Source organism: Mesitornis unicolor, unplaced genomic scaffold, assembly GCF_000695765.1.
Source record: "Mesitornis unicolor isolate BGI_N332 unplaced genomic scaffold, ASM69576v1 scaffold47010, whole genome shotgun sequence".
Classification (NCBI taxonomy): domain Eukaryota; kingdom Metazoa; phylum Chordata; class Aves; order Mesitornithiformes; family Mesitornithidae; genus Mesitornis; species Mesitornis unicolor.
The window spans coordinates 1-26,779 of NW_010158634.1; the positions used below are offsets into that span (position 1 = coordinate 1).

At 38.9% G+C, this 26,779-nt stretch overlaps 1 protein-coding gene across 1 annotated transcript; it reads right to left on the reverse strand.

Annotated features, from left to right (window-relative positions):
* Positions 1–7,100: 7,100 nt before the first annotated feature.
* On the reverse strand, positions 7,101–26,665 carry LOC104535818 (phosphatidylinositol 4,5-bisphosphate 3-kinase catalytic subunit gamma isoform; the record flags this gene model as incomplete). Its single annotated transcript, XM_010183989.1, has 9 exons — positions 7,101–7,382; positions 12,315–12,472; positions 14,079–14,190; positions 14,790–14,920; positions 19,301–19,391; positions 20,803–20,949; positions 23,281–23,384; positions 26,270–26,495; positions 26,600–26,665. Coding segments are annotated over 9 exons (1,317 nt in total), but the record flags the coding sequence as incomplete, so codon positions are not given.
* Positions 26,666–26,779: the final 114 nt, after the last annotated feature.

Sequence of the window (26,779 nt, forward strand, 5' to 3'; positions counted from 1 at the left end):
TTAGCTTGGAGAAGAGGAGACTGAGGGGTCATTAGTGTTTATAAATTTGTAAAAGGAGAGTGTCAGGAGGAAGGAGCCAGGCTCTTCTCAGTGACAGCCAATGACAGGACAAGGGGCAGTGGGTGCAAGCTGGAACATAGGAGGTTCAATCTGAACATGAGGAAAAACTTCTTTACTGTGAGGGTGACAGAGCACTGAACAGGCTGCCCAGAGAGGTTGTGGAGTCTCCTTCTCTGGAGACGTTCAAAACCCGCTTGGATGTGTTCCTGTGTGGCCTAGTTTAGGTGATCCTGCTCTGGCAGGGGGGTTGGACTGGATGATCTTTCAAGGTCCCTTCCAACTCCTAATATTCTGTGATTCTGTAACACCATGGAGCAGCCATTGAGAGGCATGTGTTCATGTGCACACCTACCGCTGGCTTTTCAGAATAAGATGATTGTGCTTCCACACAATGACAGAGGAAGAGAAGGAAGTTAAAAAAGTCAACACTCTACAAACATGCTTCATGAATTAGGGTTTTTTTCATCTCCACTTTGGGGTGAGGTTTTTGTGTTTCAGCCTCCTTGAAGACAGTTGGTTCTTTTTTCCCAGTGCTAACAACACTGTCAAAGCAGTCCTCGCTTTTTTTTTTTTAAAATCCTATTGCTGTACATTGTTGTCTATGTTTAGATGGCTTGTGGGAATACAGATATCCAGAAGACAGGGTAAGCTAAACAAGATTTTATATAAGGATAAATACGGATTTTTAAGCACACATTAATCTCTGAAGAGCTCATGTTAGCATTTACAGAAGAAAGCAGGGAAAGAATAAGAAAATGAGACTAGTGGGAATGAGACTTTAGGAAAAAGTCTTCCAAGAGATGCATTCCTCAAATCCCTGAGAGGGACACTTAACTAACATTGAGTTAACAAACTACAGTTGTGCACAGCAGTCGCATGAATCTCGTGAAAGGGTCCTTTCAGTAATGTACCTTACCTGCTAAGGTCTGCACTCTGGTTGTGGTGCAGGCTGTGCCCTAGGAGCCCTCAAGGGGGATGGGTGGTGCTGTTCCCTGCTCAGATGGAGGGTCAGGGGTCTGCCTTTCCTTTTTCAGAAAAGCTGAGTGATGGGGGCAGAATGTGTCATCAAATGGCTTTTGGTCTGGCCTTCAGTGCAACATGCTTACCCTCGCCTCAAACTCCCAGAGCACACGGCTCATCGTGGCTCTTAAACTCTGCCTTCTACACCCATTTTTTCCAAGGCTGCTGCCACTGGGTCCCCGTTGCCCTGGGAAAGATGCACCTATATCCAGTGGCCAGCTACTTCCTACATAGCTGATGTCAGTCTCCACAGGACCTTCAAGTCTCTGGTCCCTTGCTACTCTTCACCCTCGCTTCCGTGTGCTGTTGCAATGCCAGATTCCCAAAGACGGTCCTCTGAAAAATAAGTGTTTAGCTAATTAGCATCTCCCTAGAACACAAGGTCTGTGGTGGCATGAAGAACAGCTGCCTGCCTTTGCAAGAGGCATCATCTTGGACTGAAAGGTCCTGCCTGGGGAGTTTTCATTTCAGTCTGCTTGAAAGTTACTGAAATGTCTGGTTATTTTTCTGTCCAGGCAGGCAGAATTACTGTTTTATAAGGTTTGTAAAATACATCACATTCTGTGGGAAAGAAGCAGGTTTGTAAAACAGAGATGCTGTCATGAACTCCATCAAAATGAAGGATAACTTTGGCTGGAGGGAGAGCGTTTCCTGAGAAGATCTGTTTATCTCCCCGAGATCCTTTTGTGTGGAGACATTTGACAGCCGAGCAGAAGAGCTGCCATCCTGCATCACAGCCAGAGTCTGTCCAGGCCTGCATCCTGTCCCCGATAGGGCCAGCTCTAAATGCTTCAGAGAAAAATGCATTTCCATCATGATGGGAAATAACTTCCCCATGCAATGAGTTTAATGCCAAACGCAGTCACTTGTGGTTGATTTGAGGAAGAAGTGCATGACTAGTAGTTTCTTTGATTTTTTTTTAATCTCAGGTAATTTAATGGTAAATATTCTGAGCAAAATTCAGCTCTGGTCGTATCTTGAATTGTAAATGAACTCTTTATCACACACTGCATTGTGACAGCAGATCGCCTGGGTTATTAAACAGTCATAGCCCTTGTAGCTTTTTACAGGATAATTAGTCTCGATAAAGGGAGATATATTCAGAGGCAAAGGATGATCTGGTACAAAGTCTGAGCTGTAGTTTTAAAACCGTACTATGGGCCATTAATATTTCTATTTTCTTTGTACTTTCAGGCATCTTGCCTGGTTATTCTTTGTTACCTTAATTTTTACCTTCTTATGTTGTGTATCTACTCAATGTTCATCCTTCCAAGAAAAGCTGCTATCTGCAGATTGTCCATTTCCATTTGTTTCTTCATGCACTTAATACATGGATTGGTGGCAAACTCTGACCATAGACGCTGCAGCTTTGAGAGCACGACCAGTGCCTGCAAACGGTGGCTCCTAATGCTGAACACCAGGGAGACTGCACTGAAGTGTGGGATGTGCTCGTACACACTAGATATAGCACTGCTGCCATACACAGGGCTCTTTTGTTAGCTAAATTTAACCGGCATGTGTTTCTGGCACTCTGCTGCTGCTGTTTCCAAAGTGACAGCCTCTTCTTTTACATCCCAGGAGATCACCTGAGAAATGGTACATCTTTTTCTCAACACTGCCTACTCGTCTTCTCCAGCCTCTGGAGGGCTCTTGCTGTGCCAAGTGCTGCCGTGCACCCTCTGAAATGACAAACCCCTGTTCCCAGGGGCAGGAAGGAAAGTTCTTCCTGTCAAGTGCCTACTTGCTCGCTATCAACAGGCAGGGCATCAGCCTCTCTCCTGCTGGGTAAAAGCACCCACTGAGGCTCAGAAAGCCAGGAAAAAACATGTCCTTCTGACCGTCTTCCTTTGTTGTATTGTAACAGTCACCAATGCCTCTTTTCTCTAATGACATAATGGTGTACAAACCTCACATGGTTATAACCACATCTTTGTACCTTTGATTAGTCCTTATTATTAATGGTGTATCTGCAGACAAAGTGCTTTCTTCTCTCCAGCATGATTCTTATTTTCTGTAAATGTGCCACAAAGTTTAAAAATTTACTAGTACCTTTTCTGGTCAATTCTGCCCCCAAAATGTGGAGTGGGGTGAGCATGGCAGGAACCTCTTCCTTCAGATTTCTGACCAGGAGAACAGAAGATTTCTGGAGTGCTATTTCCAACATATATTGTATGAGTTATGATTAGAAGATTCATGAAAGCACATCAGTGTTTTACAGATTATTACTGAGTATCTCAGAATTACTGGGATACTCAAAGGGCTTACCAGACCCTGTAGATGGTCAGGCTTGATGGGGCTCTGAGCAATCTGATCTAGCTAAAGATGTCCCTGCTTACTGCAGGGGGGTTGGACTAGATGATCTTTAAAGGTCTCTTCCAACCCAACACATTCTATGATTCTATGATTTTATTTTAATTTTAATAATTTATTATTTTCAAGACTACTTTACACAAACTGAGTTAGAAAGTTGTCAGCACAGAATCTGTAATCTACATAATCCTAGGGACTACTTGTGGATTTGCAGAACACTGCCAGTGGACAGTGAAAAAGGTTCATAATGAAAAACACATTTTAAAATAAGTCTTAATTTCCACTGATATTCTTCTTCAGTCAGTTTCTCATCTGTATTTCTTTATTATTGGTCACATTTTAGAGGAAATTCTGCCAAATATGTGTTAAATAAGGTAAATATTCTGCTTATGATAAATACCTCTACCAAGTGCAACTGGTGTATTGAACGGAGATCTAAATATAACCATGCTGTACACCTCAGCTCCCTTTCAACTCCTCTTCCCATCCTGGAATATAATCAGGCTGGAGCCTTGGGGGACACTCATCGGTAACCAACATCTCATTGATCTTGCTGGAGCCAAAGCATACGTCAAGTCACAACCGGGTCTGAGGCACCGACTCTAAGAATAGATTCAAATTTCCACTGTTAGTTGCAGTAGTAATGTGAATTTAGACTACCAAGAAAATATAATACAGCTTAAAGAAAAAGCAGCCCTTAAAAATAATTTTCAAGAAATAGTCTTAAGGCTACCAGGAGACAAGGATGAGAATTCAGAGCTACTCAGAAAATTTAGAAATTTTCTCTCTCTGTATCCTGTGTTAGAGCCTGTGAAAAATGTGGTTAGTGACTCATTTACATTTCCTGCTTTATAGCCCTTATAAACCAGCTGTTTTGAAGGGCTGGTGTGTTTACACACTGGAAGACATCAGGTCCAAACTCAGGAAACTGTGGTTCAGCTCCCCGCTCTGGCAGTGGGGGCTATGCTCAAGTTCCAGCTCCCCAGGCCTTGCCTATGCAGCCACCGCTGCAAAAGCGACAGCCGTGTTCTGCACTGGGACAGGCAGATGTGTGCTCGTGCCCGCCTCCACCTGAAAAACCATTCCACTCCACCTTGAAGCTGGACTGCCTCACATCATGTCTCTACGGTGTTCTTCCTAGGCAGAAAACAATCAGCTGTGGGTATAGGTTTCCAGAGGCACATGAAAGCCAACAGATAATCAGCCGTACAAATGTGCAGCTATTTATAATTAAAGTGGCAGTAAGCTGCCTTGTGGCTTGTTGTGTAGGTAAAAAGGAGACTTGGCAGCTCCCTCTGCTCTCCCTGAAGTCAGGCTGGCAAACGCCCAATGCCTGACGCTGAGGGGGTGTTCAAAGGAAGGCGCGAGGCAGCGTAGCACTGCCCAGGCAGCCCAACCGTGGGCTCCACGGGCAAGGAAAGCAATGAAGAATCTGCTAATGAGCTCAGCACAGAGATGTTTCAGGTGTCTGCAACAAGTATTGTAGACAGTTCAAACAGCACATTGCAAACTGCTGATAAAAATGATCAGTCTAAGTTTAGTGCAGGACTGAACTGCTTTTCTCTGGGTGCAGACCTCTTGCAGAGCTTTTGCTGCGAATGGAGCTTGCTTCAGGAGTGCCATGTCCCTTGAAATTGTGTTTTAACATTTATTTCCCCATGCTGGAGTTAGCAGTAGGTTTACTTATTTTTTAAAACTAGGAATTTACTAAAATATTCAGATTTTTCTTTATAGAACACACCAGGAATTAATAAAATGCTCTTAGAAAGGCGTAATATGCTGTTCACATTTCACAATTATAATTGCAATTCTAATGCTACAGACTATTAAAATTTAAGGTATCTGACATCACACGGAGTTATTAATATGGAACTAAAACAACTCCTCTGAGTGAGGACTTTGAATATGATTTCTTACTAAGACTTTATAGTCTTTAAGTAACTGGATAAAAAATATTTACATGTATTTTGGGCTGAGCTGCTTATTCACGAATGATAATCAAATGAATAGAACATGTAAATTTATTTCAGATCTATAAAATACAAATCTAAAAATGTCATTTGACAGACAATATTCACCATTTATATTTTAGTACAGTCTTAAGCCTATCTTTTACAGAATAATAATGTAACAGAACAACAAATTATTCTACATTTTAACTTCTTAGATTTCCTTAACTAGAGTCTACCATATACATAAAAAATGCAGTTGTGCACAGTAACCAATTAAACATCTACATTTCAAGAATAGATTGGCTATATCTCATAACTGAGACACCAATTACAGTACGTTCATTAAAAATCCTTCAAGAATACACTCAGTAGTAACAGTGGTAGCAGTAGTTGAAATCTTAACAGTTCTGTGAAATGATCAAAGCAAATGATAACAGAATTTAAACATTCAGTTAATCATTTATATGAAATGTAAAACCCATGTAAGACTACAATGAAAGAAGAAATTACACAGGCACAAGTGCAAAAAAGCAATCCTGTAAGCCATCTTCTATCTTTGGTCAAAATCAATTAGCAGGAAGTATACCATAGTAATTCAAGTCAAAGATTAATTCATGCTATATATGTTTTTCCTTTCCTACCACAGGCAGACTTAATGATTTGCAGGTGTCCTACAATACAGAAGTTAAAATTCTATTTAACATTGCCCATTTTTTCCTCTTTTAAGTTTAAATATTGAAATTTAAGATAAGGATTTCTTTTTCTTTCATAAATAGCTTTTCAGTAGTATAGTCTCTTAAGGAATTTAAAAATAAATAGCAAAATATACACAATTTCAAAGATTACACTGAATTTCTTCTAGGTATATCCTGAAAATATATCACCAAAGAATAAATAACTTTGGGCTTCTCAAATATTTGGTAAAATGTCAATTACTCTTACAGAAGGAGTTTTCTCTGAGGAATAAGGAAGTACCATTGCTTTTTCGATAAAGCTTTTACTATACAGGTGGAATTTTAGTAACTTTACAGTAAGAATATAATCTGTAATAAAATATGGACTTTCCCCATTAAAAAGTACACTTAAAAAAACCTTTCAAAATTAAACCTTCAGAATTTCAGGTTCAAACCTGAGGAACCTCCAGGTAACTATGAATTTCTCCTGGTGGGACAGTCGAGCTCAGTTGTGAATGTCAGGAGGCTACAATAATTTCCTCCAGTGGTAGAGTCAAAGCTGTTTTCTACTGGCAACATATTAAAAACCCAAAAAGGACAAAGTGTTAAGGGGTAAAAGGATGTGGGTGAAGAACACTTGAGCATAGGCTATCCTGAGAAGGATATGAATTGCCTACAGGGATTTCAGTATAACTATAGATTTTAAATAGATTCTTCTGCTCTTGAAGGGCTTGACCCTCAAGAACAATTGAGGTAATGTCATAAGGGTTTTCTATTTGAATTTGCAGGCTATCATCTTACTCAAGCTTCTCCTTCATATTTATCTTAAATTATTACTAAAAAATGCAGGCCACATCAGCAAAGCAATTAGATAAAAGAATCCAGCAACTTGAAGTGTCATTAGGTATTAAAAAAAATCCTAACCGCAGGAAGATCTTCTAGAAGGGCAGAGCAAAAGTCCTTTCCTTTTTAGAAGATCCATTTAAGTAAAGGCAATTCTGACTGCTCATTTATTCGAAATGCATAAATAACATGTAGATTCACTAACCTCCTATTCACACCCACAGTTAATTTATATAAAACGTTAAGCAGAATGCTTTTCTACTCCTTGTTTGATTCCAAGCACAAGATGTAAAAACCAGTTAAATTGCACAGTCCAGCCCTTATCTCTGCAAACCTCTATCTGATCAAGAAAATGCTTTTTGGCATCTTCTTCGCTTTTCCCTACTGTCAGTGCATCCCGGATATATTCAATATCCTCTTTGCTGGTTAATTGGGGCATCCCAGTCATTAGCATCATGGAGAAGAGGATGATCAGCAGGTTTGTGTGATGTCGAAGAGCTAAATAAGCCTTCACACATACATCCTACAAGAGAGAAGAATGTTTTGTTAACTGAGGTGAACTGCGAGGGACGGCATAGGGATTCACGGGACTCTCGTTAACCATCACTACTGAACCACTTGAGAACGTCAGAGAGGAGACCCAACAGAGCCGTGCACCGCGCGGAAACGAGAAGCAAACTTCTGCACCCGTCGCTCGTTGTTACTTCAGTCATCACCACACCTTGGGGCAACAAGTTGTGTTTTGCTGCACAAACTAAAGGCTCTTTTTAATAATATTGTATTAATTACTAAAGTATAGAACCTTAGCTTCTCCAAAATTTCAAATTAATTTCCCTGTCATATAATCTCTTGCTGTGGCTGTTAAAGAGACAGCAATAATTCACTGTCTTCCCTTCCAATTGGGATGTTCCTATTTACAGACCATGGCTGGTGAGTGATACTGAATAAAGCATCACCTCCACTGACTGTTCTTCATTTCATTTAGATGTCTATTAACTTTGCAGAGGCGATGGCTTATTTAATGGACAAGATTTTTCAGGCTTGGTGTTCTGAGACATTTTTCCAGCTGACAGCTTTAGTTTTCAGGCACACTGCCTTGCTGTAGGACTTCTATGTTTATGCACTGTCATACTGGATTCCATAGATTTTTTATAGCTTTCTCACTTCCATATATAAGTAATTTGTGCTTAACAACATAACCTTTAGAAGAGTGAAATTTCTGCAGCATGGAAAAACATGCAATGCTTTTTAAAAGAATACTTAATGTTAAGTAACTAATACATAAACTTAAATTATTATTTCTTATATTAAATTTATTACTCATTTACTTTTAGAAATAACATCATAAGGAAGACAATGAAATGAAGAAATCAGCCATGTATTAGAAAGTTAAATTGAGCCTGCAATGCAGTAATGTAAAAAGATGAAAAAAACTTCCAAGAAGGTTGTTGCTATTAAAACCAAAGCTGAAGCAATGCTAATTTTTACCCAATTAAATATTCAAATTAACCTTTCCACGAATGTATATGAATTTATTAAAGAATTCTTAAGGAGTCCAAATATTTTCATGTAAAGCTCCACCAAATCTCATCAGTCCTCTAGAACACCATTTATTTTTTACATGGTGTATGTTTTTTCTCTTCCTTAGAAACAGTAAGAAGAGCACGAATAACCTGGACATCTATCACTGTTCACATCAGCAACATCAGGACAACCAATAGACAGGTCAGGAAGAAGCTACGGAAGCAAAGTGATACATTGAAGATCTGTCTATAGGGTTTCTTTTTTCCTATTGCCTGGGTCCTTAAATCCTTCACTCTGTTTCCAAATAAATTCTGTCCTGAAATAAGATTCTGCCTATGAACTCCAAGGTTAATTCTTCTAGCAAAGCAGAAGATAAATTGCAATGGTCAAAGCACAATTTACAGCAGAAAACACCATCATCTTATCATGGGGATTAGTTTCTCTCCATGATGCCAGGGGAAAAAATAATTAAAAAAAGAAATTCTACTTATGTATTATCATCTTCAAACACGGAACTCTTGTCACAAGAGTTAGTGTGTGTTTTGTTCCCCTTGAAAGAGATGAAAGCTCTTTATAGTTTTATCAAAGAAGGTTTTACGTATCTCTATGGGTGATGCATCTCACTATTGCCGGTGTCTGAGGCAGAAAAACAATTATGCAGTCAAGAATGTGGCATCACCGCATCTCAAAAGCAGTCCTTCCAGGAAATCAAAAGATTTGAAAAATCTGTATCTGTCTGTTACAGTTATTTATTCAGACAGGAACTGAATGGAGTTTTGAATTTACATCTTCCAAGAAAACTAATTTTTACACTTCTGAGAAAGGCAGAGAGAACCAAAAATAACACATACGTATGTGTCAAGGATATGTAGATGCTTACCACGGGATTAAGAAGAAAGCTGCTAACTAATCTAAAGCCATAGGCAAAATGAGAGGAGCTGAATACAAACCAAAATCCTCTTGTCCAATAGACAATACAGAATAATTATTTTGAGAGCTTGAAACTGTCGTAAGCATTAATATCCTAAAGGTCAGGCTTTACAGTATAAAGTGTCCAAGTTCTGTTATCATCTCTTCTCTGTATGTACACTACAAGTAAGTATTTTTCAATGATGAATTGTACACCCTTCTGCTTTCTGTCACCTTTATTTGACAATCAAATACAGGAGATTTTGTAAACAAATGTTACAGAAGAATTTGATTAGTACCGAAAATACAGATCTCTGTATTATCAAATTAGCAAAGTAACGAAAAAAATACAATGAATAAAAATGCATTCAAAATTTAATGCAAAAACTAGGAAAGACAATTTTAAGGAAACTAATAATAGGTAGGTGGACAAAGCTCAAAAGAGTACGAAGATCTTTAGATGGGGCTCTCTCAAGGGTTTCTACACGTAAGTAGTGAAAAAGTTGTGCGTACTTAAGAGAGCAAATCTCCTGCTAAGCATTGCTGTGATGTCATGAACAACCTCTGGCATCTAAATTTCATTAAACCATCAGGAATGCAAACAAAAAGGGAAGCAAAATTTAGATTAAGAGCTTTATTGCTAGTTTCAGAAAAGTTGCCAGGTCATCGACAGATTTAGAAGTTCACTAATAACGAACTGTACTCTGCTGCAGTGAAGATAGGTCAAAATCATGTGTCTAATTAACCTCCTCTGACTCTTGCAGTATGAGCTATGGCTAACACACCTGTATGGACTGTATCCAATAGGTGACAGAAATATCTTTTTTTAAAGTAGGTATTTTAAAATATTAAAAACACCAAAGCCTGTAAAAACCAAAGGATTTCTCTAAAGTATAACCTATTTTAATGGAGCTGAAGTAAAAATTAATGAGAGATGCTCTTAAAAATTAATGAAGGATAAAGGCTGAGACTTTTCCATTAATACATGAATGAGTCAGCAGGCACACTGAATGAATCCTTCAATATTAGGAAACATGATGAAACCAGCCAGTTGAAAAAGTAAAGCTGAAAATTTGTTTATTTTTGTACTTTGACTATATAATTAAAACATATATTCTTTACAATAAAATACGCAATCCAGATCTTGCTTTGTATTACTATTTCACTTGTATGGAAGTATTTTAGCTGTATTTTACTGGTCTTTGAGACAGAAAATCCTTTTAATGTACTAGCAGAATAGCAGTTTATAAACAGTACCTCACATAGCAGAACTGTACATGAACTTACATTTTTTCGAGAGTATTACTGTTGTGTCTAAATTATCCCACTTACAACGACCAGGTCACATACCACAGACACAGTTCACAAAGGTAAAGCCCATTAATCACCTTTCATCTGGCTAATGACACTAGCGCAAATGACAATGGCACTATCACTGCATTCCTAAACTGTCTGCATTAGTGGCACGGTAGCAACATTTAGAAATTTGTACCAGAGTAACAAAATGCGTGATCAGTCAAACCCAGAACTGTGTGATGAAGGCACGGCTTATTGAACAGAGGCTAAGACCAAAATCACCTCCTACTGCTTTTGGTATTTGGGCTGCTGAAGTGAAGGTCAGACATTCTCTGAGAAGCTGGATGACGTGTATATTGAACACATTCCCTCACTGCAGAGCCTACCAGGGTGCTACCCTTCCAATTCCACATTAGCACAATTTCACATTTTCAACTATTTTCTGCTTCCAGAACAGAGGCTGCCTATGAAAGGACGTACCTTTCATATGGGGTATGGCATTTCGTAAGGTGGTGTTTCAGCTCCACACTTGCACATGGCTTACAGCTGCAGCAATAGCATCCTTCCCGTATGTGGCACAGCTCACAGCCTTCTCCAAGAGCACGGCTCAGCACTCCCCTCCCATAGCAAAACCCACCCTGCTCTTACCTCTTTTGAGCTACAAGCCCCTTCAAAACACCTGTGCTGTGATAAAGCTAGTCATGCAAAACGCTAAAAAACTGCACCTGGTTCTTTAGTTACTTTCAGAAGTCTGGGCTCAAGGATGACGATTGCCTTGTTACTTGCTGTACAATCATGCATATGCTCAAAGGGAAATATTCTCTACCCAACAGTAAAACCTTAATTAGGTACTGAGGTTAGAAAACCAGACTCCTTACCAGGACAGACAGACTGGTTCACACACAGGAAATCCAGAACATCTAAGTCAGGCTTTTGCTTTGACTCACAATCTGGAGGAGATTTTTTCTTTGGTATTTTAGGGAACCTACTTTCTAAATCAGGCACTTATATTTAAAGTGCTAAGGATGAGCACAGGAATATCACTCCAGACATCCATTTATCTGCTCAGCCACGCTCTCAGCTATTTCATTAAACATACCAAACCGTATTTTGCTTTGCTCCCTCCTCGCCCAGGTCCTGCAGAAGCTTGAAAAATTGCAACTGTTTCAGAGGGGCTCAAATTCAAACAGAAGCTGCTACAGAATAGATTTTTAACACCACACTTTTCTTTCAGAGCACTAAGTCCATCCACTTCACACAGCCAGAACCTGACGTAGCTCAGGGTCACTGCAGATTTCTGTTCAGATGCAGTGGTCCGAGTCCCTGAACATGAGGGAACAGTACTGGCAAAGCCAGCTAAGAGATGCCTGCGCCTGCTCGTACCACACAGAAGGCTCTGCTTGGTGCGCTGCGTCTCCTCTAATTGCACAAATACTGAAGTATTTTCAGTCAAGACAAGAAACAAAGACAGGACTGCCTATCTGTCTGCTGCTAACTGAAGCATTTCAATGCGTCTTTGCAGATGTTTGAATTCTAGTTCCCATAATCCTACAGATAATTTTTGCTCTTAGCTTGGTCCCAAATATCCTGGAATTGTATTATAATTCAGTAAACTTCATAACATAATATCCAGGAGACTAGACCTTTGAAAATAAGGCACTAATGTTCATTTCAGAGGGTAAAAAACATTGCTTAATTGATTTGCAGCTAGATATTCACTCTTTACCTGAAATTTATGGAAATGGAGACTCGTCTTCTTTCCGGACGTCCCCATGACAAACAGAAAATCTGGAGTCAGCACAAAAGGAACTCTTTCTTTATTAATTCCAAGGAAGCTTTTATAATTCCCAAGAATATGGCCAAAATCAATATGGAAAAGGTTCCCTTCATAAAAAGAAGAAGAAGTCAGTTAGGCTCCAATACAATAAAATGCAAAGAACACTTTACTTGTATTCACAATAATTCCAAAACCTCTTTTTTGAGGTATATATGATCACTCTGCAGTTCAGCAGAAAAGACCGTTTTTAATTTTTTTTCAAATATAGAATTCTATCCTCTTAGCAAAGTTACATTTTATATATCTTTGGCAGTTGTTAAAAACCTGATAGAACTGCTGTATTTTCTAAACATACACTCACAGCTTTTCAAAAATTGACCAAGGAAAGCTGGTGCCTTAGATTCGTAACAATCAGCTCCCAGCACACCACTTCACGGAAAAGGCTTGCAGATTATGTTTCAAACATGCATGGGATTCTGGCGTATCCAGTTCCTTGGCTTCTTCCCCACAGACCCACATTACCCATTTCTAAACCTTGTACTGTACAGAGTAAGTCTGCTCTGTCACCCTGTGGATAACTTTGAGATTGTAGCAGGGTATCAGGTCCCAGAAAAGCAATGAAAAACGCCCCTTTTGAGGATCGCTACACCCACAGGCCTGGAGTGCGCTTCTGCTCTTCACATTACTTTATTGTTTTCACTGGCAGCCAAGATGTAAGGATAGAAGAGTACGATTACTTAAAAACATAGATTTCTAATAGTGGTACATTTTCTGCCAATGGGCTCTAGCATTGTATTATATACAACATTGAAATTAAAGCATTTCTTTGTCTTCTTTTCCTCAAGGACTTCTGGTGAATTTCTCTACTGTAGTCGTCAGTTAGCTCATTTCTGCCTTCAGAGTACTTCACTCTAGCCTTCAACTGGTAAAACTTTAACTATAATATGATTAATATTAAATATACAGCCTTCTAACTGAGCCCAAAAGTATTTTCTGTCTCTTAGCATTATGAAGCAAGAAGATCATGAAACTGGAAGTAAATTTCTCAGACCAAACAAAACCCCTCCATATGTACAGCTTGTTCTGGGGCTTCCACAGGTAAGTAAAATTAGGGATGAATCAATGTGCAGCTGCAGAAACAATTCCCAAAGTTTGTAATACAAACAAAATGCAGCTCTTTCAGGAAGATTGCAACCATCCCACACACTACAGTAGCAAAACCAATACACTCCATGTACGTTTATTTTCTAGTATTTTTTACAGATGTATATAAAGCAATTATGTTCCTCGGAAGTGAAAATAGCTCAGTAATGTCTGAATTCTGACACAGATACAGTTCCATTGAACATCGTCAGAACCACATCCACACTCCAGACAGGTGAACAGCTGTAAGCTTTTTAGAGTTTTTTGGCTTTTAGCTCTTAGATCTAGACCCCAAAAAATAATTTTACATTCCTCACGACTTAGTTTGCAGCAAATTTGTCCTTGGTAAAGAATGACATTATAAATGATAAATATCTAGAGCCTAAATGAAGACAAAAACGGGTGACAATACATTTCAATGTCATAGGAGGACCTGAACTTGTAAGCATTGCTAACAGAACTGGATTGTGTCTTCATTGTTAAATGCATTATTTATTAAAATAAAAGATAAAGTCAGTGAAGTACTGACAGTCTTGTCATCTTCTACAAAATTCTCAAAAAATAACTCACCTGTTTCTGTAATCATAATGTTGTCATTGTGTCTGTCTCCTATTCCAAGTACAAAGGTTGCAACACAGTATCCAGCACAAGAATAAACAAATCTTTCCACAGCTGCCTGAAACTAAAAACACATCTTAGAGATGTTAAATGATTCAATGCTAGAAACTAAATTCAGTCATTCTCAAAGTCATATGCTTTTCTGTCGACAAACTGTCTTATAAAACACACCGTTGCACAGCAGAGTTAGCACAGCACAGCAGAGTTAGCACTCGCTGTACTGTGCAAGCAGGCTCTACCCCTTAGCAGAAATAAAATAAGCACACAGTTATCCATGCTTCTGAGAAAAAAAGCTGGCAGAAAGCTCTAGTAGGTCAGTGGACCTACCTAAGCAAAGCAGTTGTGAGTACTCAAACCTGTATTTACATTCTCTAAAACCACACTGCCTTTCAGTGTTCTTACATGTCCTTTCAATCTGCTCCTCATGTATCACTTCTAAATGCCACTGACAAAGGAGTAATTTCTGAAGCATTTTGTTTCTCAGGAGCTTGGTTGCCAGCTGGATGCTAAAGGCTCTTTCACAGACACTCGCAGCCGAGTACAGGGAAAATGAATGGATTTTTCAAACTCACATAAGTAACACAAACACAACCATATGGGCTCTGTGCTCCTGAATTAGTAGCGTGCATTTGAAAATCCTACTTAAAAATTCAAAGAACTCACCTTCTCTTCAATCATGCATCTTTCCTTAAGCCACTGGTTTAGTATTTCATCCTTAAATGCACCAGTGTTGCCAACTGTACTCTGTTGAATCTTTGCAATTGTTGTAGCATCTTTCACAATTTCGATCATTCCTACAGAAAACAAGGAAGAAGTTAGAAGTTGTTAAATCTGTATCAAAGCATATTAAAAATATGCAAAATTAAATTTCAAAATCAACTGCAGAACTTCATGGGTTGTGAGCAGAAATTTATTTTACAAGCAACAGTGGTTCTTGTTCATTCCCAGCTGAAAACAGCCAAAACTCATAACTCGCCTGGCTTCCTAAACTACTCCATGAGAATGTGAAACCTTTTAAAATGGAAAGAACCACATGATGAGTGGGGATGCCTTGCACAAGGCTTTTCCCAAGGAAAGGAAGTACCTCCTGTCCTGATCCCCTGCAGAAGCCCAGGTACCACTCACACTCCCATGAGCTTCTCTCCAACTTCACAAATCTGAGGAAGTACCAGTAAACAGCGAGGTATAGCACTGGACTTGCTGGTGGAAAGCGCTGGTTGTTGGGACCCAGAGGCTGGTCTCTAAACTGAACAGATCTTCGCAAAGGCAAATCAGCAGATCATAGCAATATGGTCCAGAAACAAGGACCTGAACTCTCCACACTAACATAGTAGATGACAAAGGGGAAGCTTGAGAAAAAAACAGAAACAGAGGCTGCAACACAACTCTGCACTGTAGCCCAGACTAGCAAACGCAGTCTGCCCTCCTACTGGGCAGGCCTGTATAGGGGAAGGTCAGATTTTAGTTGAACTCATGTGGTAACTGGAAATGTTATATTTTCTTCTGCTGGTCCAAGTTCAACAGCGTCTTCTAGGTAGAAGCTGGACTTCAACTCCAGCTCAAAAAAATATCCCTTTCTCCCAAAAGTGATTCAAAGCAGTTTCTGATTTGGTTTCAGTTTGACTCTGTCTCTGAAACATTAATTTCTCTCAGTTCACAGTCCTACCCTTTTGCAATTACTGAATTATGTGCAAATTTTTCAGTAACAGAGTAACAATGCTGTAATCTTTCTGCTCCTGCCTTCCACATATGGCTGAATTCATGGATGAACACCCTCTGGAGGTATTTCTTCTGTCTTGCCAGTGGCCTGGATTTGTTTGTAATTAAACTATTGCGGAAATATGACCTCCAAAATCCACTGCCAACACCACCAAATCAAAAAGCCCTGTGTTCTGGTCTGTGTTTGTCAAGCTGCTGTTTTCCTCCTGGGAGCAAGCTCCAGATCACATCCCAGCTGTTGAAGAGGCCTCCCCTGCCTGTGCTCACAAATCTCTCTCTACTGGCCAACAGGCTCTTGGTTCCAGGGGAGTGGAGCTGTTGCAGGAGGCTTTTCCTGCTTCCTCTTGCATTTAAACAGCTATGTTGATTAACAGTGTGAAAAGTCCTCAGATTTCAAAGCAGCTTATCATTCCCCACTGCACTGCCAAAAGAGTGATAAAAAACCTACGCAGAATGTTGCGCAGTTTATTTTGCCCAAGTAAATACTTTAAAGGTATCATAGTAAAAAACCCTATTTCCTGGAATAGTACAGCTCTACTGGCAAATCCTTCTAAATAAAGATGTGCCTCTCTGAAGGTATGGTTAGTCCTAGAGAAAATTTAAGTAACTGGGATAGAGGACCTCAGCTGGGCTCTATTCAACTGGGAGAAAGTGCAGCAGTAAATGCACTACGCTATGTGTTTCTAGGGATCTGTGGTACTAAAGCATGTGACACATATTAAGTGCCAGCTTGAACTTCCTAAATTTGGCAGTGATGCAGCATAGTAAGTAGTGATAATTGCCTTGCAGAGCTGGGAACATATGGCCGTGTGGAAGGGAGAAAGAATAGGGTATGATCTTTTACCAGCGATACATAGAAGAGAAAGTTCCTCCTACAGAGGTCTATTTGCAGCAGCAGTGGAGAGGATGGATGTTTCTAAAACTGCAAACTGCATTAACTGCAGATGTCTTCCACAGACTGAGAAAGCTCCTCACAGGAGATGCCAGTCCCAGGTGTAGGACACCTGGCTGTTTCCCTGTGCTCAGCGTAGGATGGGATGTCCTTGTGTCAACACACAGAAACTGCCCCCAGTTCCAGGGAAATATTAAGAGGGAGGGAAGAAGCAGCTTGGAAGAAAACCACATACGAATATTGTGAAAGAATATTTGCATGCCACTACTCTCTGGTTTTGTTCCAAACAAGCATAAGCTCTACATCAAAGTGTCTCACATTGGGTATTACTAATGTAGGCTGCAGGTATTCTCAGCAAACTGAACAGTCATCTTTATGTGATTAACTATGCCCCTACTGTGGTGCTGAAAGGATGCTAAATTCTTACAACTCCATGCATATAGGAAATTAAACAATTATTTCCTTCAGACAAAAGAATGGGGAGTCAGTTAGGAATTCATGCAAGTATCATGAAGTCTGTAACTTGAATATAAAAATACTAGGATCGCTGGCAGAATTCCTCCACCTTCCTCCATTTAGAATTCTATCAATGAAGTTTATTTAATTTTAAAACAGCTATGTTAGGAGAAAGGAAATTTTCTTGTGCCACACTACCAAGTATGTTATCAGTGAGATTGGGCTTTCCACATTGCTAAGATATCTTCAAGCCAAAAGAAAAGATGATAAAATTTTATGTGGCAATGTATTTTAGAGAGGAAGTACATTACAGATATATACTAAAAAGAGTTCTTAATTTTACTGGGACTCAGTTCATTATTCTTCGATCCATAACGTAGAATATATTGCTGAAAAAGAAAAGAACTAAAAATCATGGGAGACACATTTATATTATTATTTTATCAATCCATGCAGTTATTATCATACTGCCAGCTACAACGATGACAGGAATTAACAAACTTCCTAAGTTTTACACACGTTCAATGTTTAAGTAAATAGCAGAGCTGTACTTGCTAATCTCTCTCACTGATACACCGTTTATACCGGCCAAGGCACTTTTTTCCAGCACAATAGCTGCATTTGGGCATGGCCAATTTTTAAACACTGAGGAACTTTTCCTCCAGCCAATCACTCAACAACTGCTCAGCAAAACTGACTCTACAGTTAATCCTGTACTATCTGGATACTGGGAAACTGTGCAATGGAGATGTGCTAGGGTACATAATATATGCAAATCAAACCACAAAGAGTCAGTTTGGAGCTATCAGGATGTATAAATTATACATCAGTTTGGCCTTTCTGGATGTAATTGGACTCTGACAGAGCCGATTGGCTTGCTCTACAAACCATCACACAGTTCTCCAGAAGCTTTGTAAGCAACTACTTGATTTCTCCCACCATGAATCCTTGAAAATAGATCATCTGTGCTGCAGGAACTAATGCCCACTAAGAAAGTGCCTGAGCATCCTGTTAAGTAATGCTGTTGCTTCTATGTACAGAGCATGAATCTTTACGTCAGGAAAACATAAATGTTTTGCTAGTTTAACTCTTCTCTGTTTTATTGTTATAAGCATGTTAAAACACATCTTGAATAACTCACTCACTTTTGCTGCTTTTTCATACCAAATATTGTTTTTAAAGACAAACTTGCAGCAGGATTGTCCTGGTTTGAGCTAAACAGAACTAAATTTCTATTTAGTGATTTTGCTTTTCAGCTCAGTCTCTTTTAAGTGGCTGAACTTGCTGAAACTAAAGGCATTGGTTTTCCAGTATGTGCTGCTAGAAGCTATGCTCAAGGTCAGTTGTCTCACCATGAGTGCCGTGTCTGCGCCTACTAGGGGGGAGAATTGGACCCAAAACTGACCAACTAGGTATTCCATCCCACATACGTCATACTCGGTATAAAGCCGAGGGATCACGAGGGTCTCGACCCCTCTTCCATCTTGGAGTCCTTCCAGCTGGGACCCTTCCATCTGTCTCGATCCTGCAGAGGCCAAGGTCTGAGCGGAACCCTGCTGGTTCATCTGCCTCTGATCCTGATTTGTGTGTTCTGCATCCTGCTCCCACCTGCTGCTGAGTTTGGTCTGGGACTTTTCCAGTGCCCAGCTTCGCAGAGCCTCTGGTGACGTATTCATCATTGGGGAGAGGGTGGGAGAAGGATTTTATATTGGCTTTGTATATATTTTTGTATATATTTGTATATATCTCATTATTTTCCTATTTACATTATTATCCTGTAGTATTAGTATTATTGTTTCATTAAATCTGTTAGTTTTATTTTTCAACCTGTAAAGTCTCTCTGCCTTATTCTATTTTCTCTTTCCTTCTGGGGAGGGGAGAGGGGTTAATAGAGAGCATCTGTCCAGGATTTAGCAGCTGGCCCAGCCCTAAACCACGACAAGGATCCAAATAGATGGACATGCACAGGAATCACAGTCAGCTAAGTTGGTGCAGCAGTTGCAAGAAACCCATGAAAAGGCCAGAAACCATTGCTAAGATGCAACTGAAGACTGCTCACAGAAGGTGTAATTTTGAATTGCTAATAATAGTAAGTGTGATCACATACCTATTTTGTTCCCTGTAGAAATACAACCATACGGTAACAAACAGAGGTCCAAGGATTCTGCTTCCCAAATGGATTCCATAATTCGAAGAATCTGGCAAAACCAAATGTATGCGCTAAGTTACTTCAAATTGTCTGGACTTTACTTACTACTCACACAAATAACACTACCCAGACTCCTGAGATGGGGCTAAAATTACTTGTCTATTTTACAGATTAAGAGATAAATACAGAAAGTGTGTAGCTGTTTAAAATTATCAGTTACAGAACCAGGGTTTATATTTCCTCATCTGTCCTAAGACCAGGCAGTCTCTACTGCTTAATAAAGTTTTAATAAATACTTTGTATGATTTTTACATGAGCTGAGATTGAAAACATTAGCAAGTGGGTCCCAAAGTATCCCCAAAAGTGCTAACAAGCCAGTTTGTCAGAACAATCATTTAAATATTACTAGAGTCATGCTACCTACCAATTTCTTTTTCATTTGCAACTTCACCCATTGCATAAATAAATGATAAAACTGCTTCATCAGATAAACAGGCCATCTTGCACTTTCTCTAGAACACCAAAATGTGAAGTACATATGGCACATGGCAGAAGAAAGCAGGGTAACAGTATGTGCTGGGTCTGCCTGGGATGAAGTTAATTTTCTCCAGAGCAGTTTGTATGGTGCTATGGTTAAGGCTGGTGACCAAAGCAGTGCTGGGAACACACTGACGTCCCAGCTGGCACTGAACAGCATTTGAAGAGCATCGAGGCTGCCTCTGTTTCTCACTCTGTCCCACTGGGAATAGACTGGGGGTGAACAAGAGATTGCGAGGGGACACAACCAGGCAGATGACTTGAACCAACCAAAGAAATACCCCATGCTGAATAACATCACATTTAGTGATAAAACAGAGAGGAAGGAGCTTAGGCAGGTGAATCATCTTCTGCGCAGGAACTGGCTGGGCATTGCTCTACCCATGGGATGTGGTGAGTGATTGCCTTTGCACTGCTTGTTTTTCTCCCTTCTTCCACTTCTCCTTTGCTTATTAAACAGCTTTTATCTCAGCCCACGAGTTCTCTTGCTTTTACTCTTCCTTTCCTCTTTCCCCATCCTACCAGGGTTTAACCACAGCACACTCACATAAAAAACTGTAGTACAAGAAAGAAGATGCATTTTGATGTCAGCCTTACCATACGCTGTTTAAAAAACAAACGACAACCTCGTATTTCGTATCACAGAAATATACAATGTTTTGGGCTGGAAGGGGCCTTCAAAAAGGACAGTAAAGAAAAGGTAGGCACACTTCTGAATCATAGAATCACAGAATACCAGGTTGGAAGGGACCACCAGGATCATCTAGTCGAACCTCTCAAGGTAAAAGTATAGTTGAAATGAGGTGAGTCAGCACCCTGTCAAGCTAACTTAAACCTGACCAGTGTAGGGGAATATACCACTTTGATTTTAAAATATTCTAAAATATTCACTTTATTAACTTTATACATTTTAGCTATCATACCTGTAAAATAAGCATGTCCTGACGAAGGTCATCTCCATGTTTGAAGATTATGCCTATGGTTTCATTTGACAGAGCTGTTGGATCTGCACACTTAAACTCAAGCCAGAGGGGTTTCTTCTTGGATGCCATTACTTTACATTTTTCTATCTGCAAAAGACACATTTATTGCCTGCAAGCCATTGCACTCCAACATCAACACAACTAACCTTTTCACACACCAGCTATAGAGTAGGTTACCAACTTCCAGTGAGCTATATCACAAGAAACACACTGAAAGCACATGTAAGGTATGGCACTTGATTGCCACAGAAAGATTGCTCACTGAACCTGCACAACTTTTTAACACTGTCCCTGATGAAGGAAAAAGCATGCCTTGACTCTCTGACTGGATTTAGCTTGTAAATCTGCTTCAGACAGAAAAAAAAAGCCCTTTTAAATGAGGAATAAGAGATTCTGAAAAAACTGGAGAATATGGACCCTCACAACAGCACTCCGACAGATCCTTTGTAAAATGGGAACATAATCACTGTCCACTGCAATTCACCACATCATTCACCCTCCACCCTTGTGACTTCCAGTAACTGCAGTTATTTCAGATTACTTGATCCAATTCCCTTAGCCAATCATTCAAATCTATGGGGAAATGGCATTTGTGAAACTAATTTAACATAATAATTCATACAATAAGAAAATAAATTCCCTATTTAGTTTTATTACATTTTTAATCTTGAGAAATTCAGCACTGAAACTACTGAAATTGCATTATTTCATATGTTTTCTCAACTAATTCTGTCTAATACAACTGTAGTATGCAATACTTTATTCTAGATTCATTGTTAAACATTACTATGCACAATAAAGCCATCTAAAATTATAAAAGCAATTGCACGTTAGTGTTTGAGAGCTGACAGAATCGATGACATCAGAGAAGAGTATTTTGGAATATTCATGTTTTATCGATTGAGGCTCTGAGTTTGTAGTTTAAAAACACAAAAGTTTTTACCATCCTTATTTTAAAAAAGGAAAAAAAGTTGTTAAATCTTTGAACTTACTAGAAACACTGATTTTGCTTCTAATATTTGGTTTAGACTACTCAGATTTCAGAGTTTGAAGATTATGGACAAGTAGCACTTGCTAGAATGAAGATGAAATGAAAGCTTACCAATGCAGTTTGTTATCTCAGATATTTTTGTTTGTGTAGTTTGGGGGAAAAAAAACTTTAACCCATCTATTCTTGGACATAGCTACCTTCCCGTATAAATCTATTGCTTCCTTAATCTCAGAAGGTCCTGGCATAGCTGAATACTTTCTAAGTGAAGGAAAACTAGAAAATCCAGAAAGATCCTTTATTTTATTATTAAATCCACTTTTTGTCAAGCAGTTGGTGATTTTTGTACACAAAGACTAAAGAGAGAGAAATGCAATCAAGAAAATTATATTTAGGACACCACAAATTCTGTATTTCTGAGTAAACAATGTTTGAATTGACTTCGGTACTGACAGTACTCCACAGTCATGCCCAGCTGGGAGGTGTTTAACCCTCTCAGCTTGAAGACAGAGCAGCCTATAGACTGTCTATCAAGGCACAGGTTTATTTAACAGAAACATGGCCAGACCTAGACAACCAGTATCAGTTACCCAAATGAATACTATTCAGCAATTCCTTAGGTTAGATGGTTTGGCTGTCCTTAGCTAAGGGAAAAATCAAGGGACTTTTCCTGTAGGTTCCTTGCTGCACATCAAGTGAACCCAAGGATCTTCACTGTGCAGCTTTACTCAAACCTCACATTGCACAGCAGAGGCATGAGCCAATTCCCTTTCACTACACATTTGCAGATTTATTAATCTTGTTTTCAACTCTGCAAAACGTATGAGTCGACATAAGCCACTGCAGACTCACCACAAAACTGGAGGAAGCTCCACAGAAAAACACAACTGTTTCTCAATATATTTCTAACAAAATCTTATTGTACTTCCTAATAAAAGCAACATAGAGATACTGATAAAACAGAAATAGCTAAAGTAGACATTTTTGTTAACAAGATGACGATCTGGACCTAAACTTTGATGACAGATATGAATCAGGATAAGATAGACACAATAACAGGAGGAACAGAAACTGAATATCCCAAAGCCCCTGAAGTCAGATAACCCAGTTTTAGACAGGACTTCAATGTAAAAAACTCAATTACCTGATTAAATCCTGGATTAAACTAATGGAAGAATCATAATTGGCATTTAAGGATTAGAATTTTAAGCGTTGTTGCATTTTTTTAATGCATGGTGGCATGTCATTACATTTAGAAAATTGCTAATAGCTTTCAGAACAAAAACTTACATGAAATGTTATCATAGTCACTGTGAAATAAGACGTTTAGACATACCAGCAAAATTTTCACCAAATAAGAGATACTGCAAATTGGAGATTTTTAATCTTTTTTTTCAAGAAGTATTTGTAGAAACTCAGAATACACTTACCACTAGGGCTCCTGCTCTTAGCCCAGGATCATATGGAACTCTAAAGCTTTCTGGAAGTTTGCTGCTCTGTAGCTTTTCAAGTTTTTGTCTCAGCTGTGCAATAACTGCAATTACAAGTAAGAAAACACAATGAAATCAAAAGTTGGAAGACAAAAAAGTTACAAGCAATCAAGCTTCTTAAGCATCATGATTTAGCTAATAACCTCCTCTGCTTAGCTACTTTTTAAATTGCTTTCCTCAAGGATCTCCTGCTTTGAGGAATGGAGGAAGCCTCTAACTTGCACTATTAATGGTCAGGGCTGTTTCAGATACCCAAAGGTAAAGTCTTCAAGCACCTCACAAGTCACATGTCCTCCACACAGCGTTAGATGCACTGCACAGTGCTTGGCGTTCTTTTGAAGACTCCGGAGATGACATTAAAATGCCTCCTTTCATTTAAAAACAAAACAGAGTACAACACACCAAGAAATATTTTGCCCTTATAACTGCTAAGGAAACGTTGAACTATTTACCCTAAAGGCTCAGAAAGAGGCGGCATTTAAAAGCACCTCGCATTTTCCAGTATTATTTTGACCTACCTCATTGCTCTTGCAGACAAACTCATAGCTTTTGAATTCTTGGAGTCAATTACACTGTAATCATAAGGACTCCCAAGTATAGAGATACTGAATTTCCTATTCTCCTAAACCTGGTTTCATAGTGCAGCCTTGTTAATCTCACATTCCATAAAGAAGGAAATTTGCTGTATATTTATATGAACAAGAATTTGAATGTACATATGTAAACTGAATCTTTTCATTCATTAAACCTCAAACTTCTGAATCTTCAGCTTAGAACAGTATGCATTATACTACAAACCAAAACCAAAAATCATACTACCATTATATTACCAAATCAAACAAAAAAACCACTTAGGTTGTAATAACTTGGGTCATAAAACAGCTTTCTAAAATGTAACTTGATTTCCTAGACAAATCTAGGTTGACTTCAGTAAGTCTCTTCATTGTAATGTAATGTAATTTGAAAATTGTATGCCAACCCATTGAAGCTAGTAAAGATTAGGAATTTGCTGATTTTAAAACGCAAGAGAAGGTGCTTGCTAAAATAATTTCAAGTTGATCTGGCTTAGAAACAAAGTGCTATGCATTTGAAGAGAAGAAACAGCTGCATAGAGACATTCTTGGAAGACAAATCATCTAACAGTGGTGATGAAAGCAGATAATCCTATGTAAGCTGTAATATTACGATCTTAAGAATTTGCTTATTTATTATTGCTCATTATGCTCAAATATAAGCAAAAAGATTACCTAAAAAGTTAAAGAAACACTTTGACACCATGATTGCTACTGGACTAGTATGGACCTAACAGGAAAGAATTTATTATTTTAAAAAATTTACAAATGCTGGAGGAAGAAAAAATATATGCAAGAATTAGATACGGGTTCATGGCAGAATGAAAGGAAACAGTCTGAAAAATTCAGACTGAAAATATAAACAACTATGAACATTAGAAATTATGGGGGAAAAATGAAGTAATAAAATAAAGAAGAAATTCTAGGATATACATTTTTTAAAATGTAAGAAGTAGAGGGTGCCTGTAAGAAAAATCACATCCTCAATAATCTGAGAATAAATTAACTTAGATATAGCATTAGTATGACACTCCACAGTTTCAGGAAGCCTTATTCAGTGAAAATGTCAATTATATAAGTCATCTTTCAATGTTCTGCTGTACGTTACATACAAAGATTCTTTAATTTCAAAACCTGGTGGGTGTTAATGTGATTGCCTTCCCTTGAAACTTTTCTTCTTTGCCCACATACTCTTCAAAGATAATGTATTATGGAAACCACTGCTGTTACAGACATGTACATCTGCAAGGCTGTAAAGTTTCTTTCCAAAACATGGGATTCTGACCAAACATATTAAGATCATAGAGCATTTTAAGATAAATTTTAGAAAGTTGTTTAGAAATAATATTTTATAGAAGGATTCAGTAAGTCCCCTAACTTACACTATGTGGAAAAGTAACTGATATTACCTTATATATTGAAGAATAAATGCATATTTCCTTCAAATCTCTTTTGAAAGACCACCACGGCCATGTCTGCATAACCAGAGTGGAATGGCTTTCCGAACTGAGGACTTCCTGGCTAGAAAATACCAGGCTGACCATAGGAAGAGCTGGTCTCTCTAGAGCTTTTAGAATTTGGATCTTGTCATGTATCTTCTCGGACTTACTCCCAACACCAAGCAACGAACAGCAACGATGACAAACAAGCTTTTAAGGAAGTGGTGGGGGGGGGGGGGGGGGGGAGGGTGGAAGAAAGGCAAACCCCAGAGGTAAACAAGCCTTGCAAAACCCTGCTGTGGCTTCCAAAGCAGTGCTTACAGGAACCAGAAATAACAAGACCACATCTGTGTCTCCCAGGACTCCGATTCAATGCATTGCAAACCCCAAAGATGTGCTCTGTACATTCACTGCTGATCCAACCGCTACTTCTGTGGCATTGCAGAGGCCGTACTGAGCTCCTCCCTTGTCTTCTTGCCAAAAGTCTTTTAATGACTGCCTAGAGTAAGGCTGTGTTTCTTGGCAAGTGCCACATTGTCTCTTCATTTCCAGTTAATATTTGTGTCCCGGGATTGTTTCTTTTTTCAGTGCTTGTATTCAGCTAAGGGTACAAGAACTTAACTTTCCCAGTTGCATGGTGTGAGGTTCAAGAAGATAAGTCAAAGCATGGGAACATAATGGGTGTCTATAATATTGATATTCCCCTCTCTCTGGGGAGGAATGAGCAAACAAATGTATTATTGGTTCAATCACTATCAACTTACCCTGACACTTTATAAGCAGTAGTAATGGTGTTCTTTGACAGTAATCTATCCATGAATTTTCTAAATAAACAGTACACTTTGCTGCTCAGATTTTCCCACCCAAAGAGAAAAAACCAATATTATTACAAATGAAGAAACACCTGTTAGTAAATACCTTGAGAAGTTACATCATACTTTTCTGCTGACACTGATTTTATCTCCATTGTGACTTTGTGCAGCAATTCAATTACTTGAACCTGCTTCATGAAATCGTGTAGCATTGCTTTTCCACAGCCCCTAAGATAGGCTTCCAGGATGACCGCGAATCTCTGTTGATAATGCATGGACTGGGCAATCTCGCTTCTTAAGAACCAAAACAAGAAGTGACCAATTCTTTTGTTCTAGAGGTAAAGAAAAACACTACAATCAGCACGCATCTCTCAACAAAGGGTTTTAATAATGCCAGCAACTTTAGCATAAGTTGGCTGTATTTCAAAGTACTTACTCTCAAACCCCGTTTTAGCAGAAATCTGGCTAGTGCGCTGTCATGATATGGCTCAAATTTCACAGCCTGAGTAATACAAACATAGAAGACAGGTTATTAACATATTTAAGATCCCGTTGGACTTATACTTTACTGATGACATCTGGTAACTGGTAACTACAGACCGGTCAGCCTCACCTC